Consider the following 8,799-nt stretch of genomic DNA (forward strand, 5'->3'; position numbering starts at 1 on the left):
TGGTGAGGTTTGGGATGAACGTGGCACGTAGATTCAATTACAGGAATGTATGGATGGAAAGCGATGCTGCTACTGTGGTCAGCAAGGTGGACAACCAGTCTACGAGTCTCTCTCCAACTTGGCTTATATATGATGATATTAGGATGCTAGCTAATGATTTGATGTATTTGTTATCTCTCATGTCAAACGAGTAGGCAACTCAGTAGCCCATTTAGTAGCAAGATGGGATACCAATGGTAGTTCCGAACTAGTATGTATGAATTGTTTCCCTCAAAGTCTTATAACTTTGACGAAACTTGATTTGCAATAATAAGCCTACTAACTCGTTGTTCCTCGAAAAAAAGAAGAAAATATGTATATATATGGAAAATGCTAACGAACGTCCCTTGGGCGTTGGATAAGTTAGTTAAAAGTAGAAATATTAAATTAAAACTAACATTAATTACACCAATCGACGCGTGATTTTGTCATGCTTTCCCAAATTAATATTATTTTAGGTAAGATTTTAAATGCTTATCCAACGCCCCGAGAACGTCTATTAGCAAGATCCTATATATATATATATATGATTGCCTCTAATCTAGACCCAAGGGTCAAGAATGCCAAAAAATCCAAGATGAACTAAAATTCTTGAAACCGCCATATGATCCAAGATGGTTCGTGTCATCCACGAGTCTCCCAAATTTCACAGCCACAAAAAATCAAAGCATAACTACAAATTTAGAATTTCCTCCTAAATTTACTTCCACTCAAAAACATCATCTTCATCTTCTTCTTCGATAATTATTCATTCTACAGAAAAAAAAATTCAGTCATGGCATCTTTACTAGCAAACACCATCTCTCGATTCTATCTTCAACCCTCTTGCGACCCACCATCATCCACCTTAATTCATCAAAAGCCCAATACCCTAAAACCCAGATTCCCAAATCTCTCAAAAATCAGAGCTGAAGTTGGGTACGATTCAAGCGCAACAATTACTTCTGACCCAGGTAATAAATCTATTTCTCCTGCTTTAATTCCTAAAAATGAAGATGACCCACTTCAGAGATTCCTTAAAAGGGAGTATAAATGGGGTTTTAGTGAAAAAATTGATTCTTTTACAATTCCAAAAGGGTTATCTGAAGAAACAGTTAAGTTAATTTCTGCCCTAAAAGAAGAACCTGATTGGATGCTTGAGTTTCGATTGAGTTCATATCGTAAATTTTTGAAGATGGTTGAACCAAAATGGTCAGATAATCGATACCCACCAATTAATTTTCAGGATTTATGTTATTATTCTGCTCCTAAGAAAAAGCCCACTTTGAATAGCTTAGATGAAGCTGATCCTGAGCTTCTTAAGTATTTTGATAAATTGGGTGTGCCTTTGAATGAAAGGAATCGTTTAGCTAATGTTAGTGGTAGAAATGTGGCTGTTGATGCTGTTCTTGATAGTGTTTCGATTGCGACTACACATAGGAAGACATTGGAGAAATCGGGGGTGATCTTTTGCTCGATTTCGGAGGCGATAAGGGAGTATCCTGATTTAGTTAAGAAGTATTTGGGGAGGGTTGTGCCTTGTGATGATAATTATTATGCTGCTTTGAACTCAGCTGTGTTTAGTGATGGGTCATTTGTTTATATACCTAAGGGTACTAGGTGCCCTATGCAAATTTCGACTTATTTTAGGATTAATGCCTTTGAAACGGGGCAGTTTGAGAGGACTTTGATTGTTGCTGATGAGGGTAGTTTTGTTGAGTACTTGGAAGGGTGTACAGCCCCTTCATATGACACGAATCAGTTGCACGCGGCTGTGGTTGAGTTGTATGCTGATGATGATGCGGAGATTAAGTACTCTACGGTACAGAATTGGTATGCTGGTGATGAAGAAGGGAAAGGGGGGATTTACAATTTTGTTACTAAGAGAGGATTATGTTCAGGGGAAAGATCAAAGATATCATGGACACAGGTGGAGACAGGGTCAGCTATTACTTGGAAGTACCCAAGTGTTGTTTTGGAGGGAGATGACTCGGTGGGTGAGTTTTATTCTGTGGCTTTGACTAATAATTACCAACAGGCTGATACTGGGACAAAGATGATACATAAGGGCAAAAATACCAAAAGTAGAATAATATCCAAGGGTATTTCAGCTGGGAACTCAAGAAATGTGTATAGAGGTTTAGTTCAGGTCCAGTCGAAGGCAGAGAATGCTCGGAATTCCTCACAATGTGATTCTATGCTTATTGGGGATAAAGCTGCTGCAAACACCTATCCGTATATTCAGGTATTTCCTTGAAGATGCCATGTTTTCTTATACTTTTCGTTTTACATGTTGCATTTGTACAGCCTGTGGTGTTTTCTTATGCTGGTATTGTTGACTGTTGAGGACTTAAATTAAAATTGTCTGAACTTTGTTTTTGGTTTAAGGTTATTTTGGATTGCCTTTAAGATGTATTATATTTGAAAGGCCACTAAATATCGCTGATGTTCTTAGCAGTAAAGCTCCATTAACCTTGTCTCTCTCTCTTTTTGGTTTAAGGTTATTTTGGATTAACCTTCTCTCTCTCTCTCTCTAAGAGGTTACATATTTACAAAGATAATACTGAAGGTTGTTTCAACAAAGTTCACTTTATCTAAACTTTTAATTATAATGTAGTTGAACTTATTTATAGTTGTAAAGTGAATTTGGTAATCCTTATCAAAACTTATTGGTCCTCACCAGAAATTATCCTAAAAGAGGCCTAATAATTAACTAGCAACAAAGAATAAGACTTGGTGTGAGTTATTTTAATTCTATACCTATTTCATACTTTGAGTATATGTACAATGATGCAAGGGTTAGAAGGAAATATGTTGGAGGATTCACGATTACTGATTCCATGAGGGTGAACCGGTGAAATGTTGTGGGGGTACAGTGGAACATATAATGAATAAATGTTGAGAACAAAGGACTAATGGAGTTGTTTCATCAGAGTTAATATAGTATATTATATAAACATGTAAACAATTTGTAGGATTATGTAAAACTTTCTTGGAGAAATCTGAACAGTAGTCTCATTATAATTTTCTCTCTTGCTTGCTCATTTATGTTGGTACTCTTTGCATAGCTACATAGTATAATTTAGTAATCAATCCGATTCTCTAAACAATCATTATAAACTTTCACTTTTATTTCCTACGTGCCTATCCATTGCCTGTAACTTAGTTTTCGTAACTTGGTAATCTTAGAGTTGCGACTCTCATTCGCTTCATATTTTCATTGACACTTTTATTGCAAATAAGTTTTGTATCATCCTACTTCCAATAATTACAAAAACCTCTTCTTTTAGCAATTTGCAATAGGCATGAGAATATTGAAATTTAGAGCTCATTTCCCCCTTATCTACTGATGCATCCTCCAAATATGGATGTTCTTATGGCATATACACAAATATCAATATCAATCAGATTTCATCTTATGAAAAAAGTAAAGATGCTGTGTTGCACAGGCAATAAAAGCCAAAAGCGCTGTGTGTGTGTGTTTTGTGAATACTAGCTTCGAGGTGAAGAAATAACCAACTGAATTGTACTTAAAGAAACATCGTGCTTATGACAAACTATGTAATTGAGAATTATGTCATACTTTCCTCTATGGTTTCTGACTTGAAGCTAGCTCTGCTAATCAGCCAGCAAGCAAGGCCAGTAAACATATGGAGGCCATCTCTGATTTATGAGAACTTGAAATGCTGACAACTTTTAAAACTAATCATTGTTATTTCTTCATCGGCCAATATTTTTCGGTTCCTGAATTGCATTACCATTTTTTTCTTCATGAGCTTGGTATACACGTATATTTTATTATCCAGAAATAGATATAGCCGTTTGATAATCTTGTGCTGTATAACCTGGCCCTAAACACTGTTAGAAGAACTCCACTTTTTCTGAAAAGCAATAGGCAATAGCTTGCACTTGAGTTCTATGCTTGGCACACTAATTTCCCACCCCTAATTTTTAGTAAAATAGGCCTATTTTAATTGCAAACTAGTGAAAATTTTGAGGTAGAATTAGATTATGACACTGTACAAAGTTGTGGTGATTTATTTTTTCTTTAAAATATCTTGTATTACTATGTAGGTAATATGTAAGACTAATCAAAAACTTGGGAATGGTTAAATGGTCTTCTAAGTATCGGCATGATAATGCACAAACAAAGAGGCTTTGTCGTGACACTTAGCCTAGGAAAGTTTCTGTCCTGCCTTTTGTTTTTCCCCTCAAGTATAAATTACTTGTGGTAGGGTGTGACGAAACTTGAATTTTTAATAATCCACCGTCAATGATTTCTCCTGTTATTCAATGACCGGCGATTAGCAGAACTACACGACCTGTATGGCTGTATCTTTATGAAATCAATACTAAAAGGCCAGGAGATTCTGGAGATCAATCCATACATATAGGCAACAAATAAGACAATTTTTAGGCTCATATAAGGAGGGTCAAAATTCTTACTGGCTATACTCATTTGATCGTACCTGGACTTATAATTGGTTGCTTGCTTGTGCTTTATCCTTTGTCTTATTAACTTTAATTTGCATATAACTGATGCCTTTACATTGGAACTATGGAGTAGTAATCTTATATCTCTTTTTTACGCTCTATTTTAATCATAGTAACTCGCCCGTTACGTCGCGATGCGGCCGAGATGTAACAGATTTCAAACCTGCTGTTACGAGATTTCCCGTTTTGTAACGGATTTTTTTGAAACACCGCATTTCAGCTGATACAGGCGATACTTTTTGCTGGAAAAGGCAACTTTGCTACCACTGTTGGCCTTGGGTAGTGCCAACTTCACCTTTTTGTTGCTGAACTGAAATTGTTAGTTTGCTGTTATTTTGCTGCTTCCGTGACTTCTATCTCAACAGGTATTAAATTCTAGTATGGAAGGAGATTAATAGACTGTTAAAAAAATCAGTGTAGTAGAGATACATATGTTGAGATGGATGTGTGATAACACCTAGGGGGATAAAATTAAGACGTAGATTTTGAAGGAAAGATGGAGTTACGGGTATTAAGGATAAGATGAAGGAGAATTGCATGTGAGATGTCTACCAGTGGATGAACCAGTAAGCAAGGAGCAGATTTGGGATAATGGAGGTTTCAAACGGATTTGAGGGAGTCCAAAGCTAACTTAGATAGAAGGAGTTTAGAATGACATGAAGAAAGGGGTTTGCAAGAGTATGTAGCACTAGATAGAAATAGATTAAGAAAGGGAATCATTGTGGATGACCAGGTTGATAATGTCTTGGTTCATGCAGCCGATCTCATCCTTTTGGAGAAAAAGCTATGATTTTTTTATTTTCTTAACTGGGTTTATGAACATTTGATCTGACACACTTCTAAATTTTCTGTCCTTTCCTCTCATAGTTTCTTACTTTCAATTTGAGGCTCTCTATCAATGCAATGTCTGTCTTAATTGGAATCAAAAAATTCTAGAACCTGTAATGTTAAATTCAAATGAAGGAGTTGATACAAAATCAGCAGTACAGTCCAGCCAAAGCAAATTTGGGGGCTGGGTATGGGGAGTGGGAAAGGGAGTTTGGGGATGGGAATGGAAATTTGGGGATGGGGATCGGAATTTGGTGTTGGGAATACATAAAAGCAGTCTCATTTCCTTGTTTGGGTAGTCTTGATGTAGTTTGGGATTAACTTACAAATTTACCAGTCTACCCTTATAGCTATTCTTCCCCCATTCCCTTTCAACAGGGTTTTTGGTCTATGGCACCTCCAATTCCGATTCGCGTTGATTTATGACTCCCAATCCCACCCTCAATTCTTTCCACATAACTAACACTTCCAAAGTTACTTGGATAGGGTAAGATGGAATTGTATCCTGTTTTTTAATAGCACACTATCTCTATTTTCTCTAGATGCCCAGTAGTGACTGGTTGACTAAAGCACTAGTACCTTCTGGCCTGCCTTTTAGCTCTCTATCTCCATTTAACATAGTAGCTCAGGGTTTGTGATAAGCTGTAAGATTCTCCCCCTTCCGTTGAGTAAGTACCCCACTGAGGTTTCTCCATTGTAGTCTTTACACCTTTTACACTTTGTTTCCAGAGTCCTATGTTTTCTGCGCAAATCTACGGGCACCTTAGATATGGATGATGACAATGATTGACTGTGTTCTCCCAGAAGCCAGGGGATATTGGTTGTCAACTCATGTATTGGCATAGGTAGCAATAAAAGTGTTTTTTTTTTTGGCAGCTTGTTTCTGAATCACAATTTGCAATACCTTTGCTGATTTAAATTATTGTCGGCTTGCCTGCGGTATTCCTCCGTGTGTTCCACTTCCTATTGTGTATGCCTAATCCCTTCAGTTGAACGGTGGAGTTTTATGATTTGTCCTTATACCAAATGCTCTGCTTTACTTCTCTTCTTCCTCTTTGTTTGTGGGGGGGGGTTACAAAGTTAAGGCCTTAAGGGGTGTCTATCTGTTGTCTCGTTAAGACATGATTGTTTTTAGATTGTTGCTTTGATGCTATGAATAGCTGCTTATGCAACTTCTTTCCCAATTTCGAGTACAAATTAGTGGACTGACCCCTTTTTAATTTTAGTTTTATCCCCTTCTCCTTTGCTCCTAATTTGATTAGCTCTATCTACGGTTGTCACAGTTAGGGAGTGATGCAAGTGGCAAACTAATCAAGGCACAGCTTTAATGACGAAGCTGTATCCCCCTCTTACTAAAATGCTTCTGTTCCTTGCATATTCCAAACATTTAAATGTGCTGTGCTGAGTCTCTGAATGTCTGACATTCAATAACTTCTACGCTCATCATTTATTTTATTTTTAGGGTTGCTGCTTGTGCTTTGTCATTGATTATCTAATGTTTATGAACAGGTAAAGAATCCTTCTGCACGGATCGAGCATGAAGCTAGCACATCCAAAATTGGAGAAGATCAACTTTTCTACTTCCAGCAAAGAGGAATTGACTATGAAAGGGCAATGGCTGCCATGATATCTGGGTTTTGCAAGGATGTCTTCAACGAACTTCCGGACGAGTTTGGTGCAGAAGTGAACCAACTTATGAGCATCAAACTTGAAGGATCAGTTGGTTAGATACCTTTTTATTTATATGTATTCTGTATTCATGTGGTTGTGATTGACTTTACCTTTGTGAATAATCGAGTAACAGAACTGTGCTCCCATTTCCTTTTTGAGTCACACTTCAGAAAATTGTATGATGCTTAGTTCTTAGGTCGACAAAGTTCTGTATATATTGTGTTTCCAAAACATATGCTGTATGATTACCTCAACCTGCCAAAACATACTAGTGATAAGTGGTTCGCGTTTTTGTAATGCATATAAGCTTTTTATTGTTCCCCTCTAGTCTATTACATGTTTCTCGGTCATCTCAAGGTAGTATACTGCCTTCTTTCTTAATTGATGGTTACATGTGTTCTTAAGTAAAAATTACTTCACAATTATTGTAAAAAGTACTCCATATTTGTACTTAGCTATGAGATACAGCAGGGACTTGTGGGAGATTTATAAATTATGTTCAAGGTTAAAGCAGCTATGTTGGAAGAGGATGAAGTGGTAGAATAATTATATCGGTCCCACCTCAAATCTCCATATGGATTAAATGTTGTCACGATATTTATTTGAAAAAAAAAAAAAATCTTCTCCCCCTTTAGACGGTTGCATAATCTATGAGAACATATATTCAATTACTATTTAGGCTTAGTCATTTTGTTTACAAATTAGGCTATTGATGTTGATCTTTCAAAAAAAAAAAAAGATGTTGAACAGTTGAAGTACACAAACTGTTTATTAGTTATTCATAATTATCACCTAATTTTTTTTTAGGAATGAAGTCATTCATCTAGTCTAGAATAAAAGTTTAAAATAAAGAATGAATCATACTAAAGATTTGTGAAAATTTGTCAATTTTCTCTAGATTTCTTAAATAGTTCTGCTTACATACATTGTCCATGCAATTGGTTTAGGCATGAATTATGCTGACAAGTACCTAACTCCCACCATGTAATTTACCTTATCTCAAAAAAAAAAAAAAAAAAAAAAAAAAAAAAAAAAAAAAAAAGAAGATCGTTATAATAAGGCTACTAGAATACTACAGAACGAATTAGCCATGCAGTATATGTATATTAGAGTTGACAAATTGGCTAGCCATGCAGTATGATGACATTCACTACTAAATCTTTTTTCATTTAAATTTAAAATCTACTCGATGAATTTGATTTCCTCTCCATATTTTTTAGGTTGTATAAATGTGTAATATGTTTATGTCACTAATTTTAATTTTATTAAATTATAAATGTGCGATAATATGTATATGTCACTAATTTTGATTAAATTATAAATGTGCAATAATATGTTTATGTCACTAATTTTGATTAAATTATATCGAACCTTGCCATCTACTTGTCTTTGGAGTGGATATTCCTTTTTTATCACGACATCATTCTTCTTATCCCAATACTTTTAGGTGTAGACCTTTGTAGTTAGGTAGACAAATTTGTGAGATATGTCAATTTAGCAAGATTATTTTTCTTACTACATATAGAAAAAGAATAAATCTGTATATTATTGTATAATTTTTTAATTACTTGTACCGAGTAGAAAATAAGTGAGCAAGCCAAATGATAATTTGAATCAATAAATCAAAATGATACATTTATATGATTGCATGATAAAATATATACACCAATTTGTAAAAGGATATTAAAGTTGAATTTGAGACAAAGTTCACTTATAACAACTTCATTATTTTCCTTCTATTAAAAAAAAAAAAAAAAAAAAAAAAAAAAAAACTTCATTATTTGTGTT

The 8,799-nt window shown here is 35.3% G+C and overlaps 1 protein-coding gene across 1 annotated transcript; it reads left to right on the top strand.

The window, feature by feature from the left end:
• Positions 1-653: 653 nt before the first annotated feature.
• On the top strand, positions 654-7,331 carry LOC145577542 (iron-sulfur cluster assembly SufBD family protein ABCI8, chloroplastic-like). The gene is made up of 2 exons (XM_081635028.1): positions 654-2,263; positions 6,850-7,331. The coding sequence occupies exons 1-2, from the start codon at positions 815-817 to the stop codon at positions 7,066-7,068; spliced, it is 1,668 nt and encodes a 555-aa protein (XP_081491154.1). The 5' UTR covers positions 654-814; the 3' UTR covers positions 7,069-7,331.
• Positions 7,332-8,799: the final 1,468 nt, after the last annotated feature.

Source organism: Chenopodium album, chromosome 14 (assembly GCF_948465745.1).
Source record: "Chenopodium album chromosome 14, dcCheAlbu1.1, whole genome shotgun sequence".
Taxonomy (NCBI): domain Eukaryota; kingdom Viridiplantae; phylum Streptophyta; class Magnoliopsida; order Caryophyllales; family Amaranthaceae; genus Chenopodium; species Chenopodium album.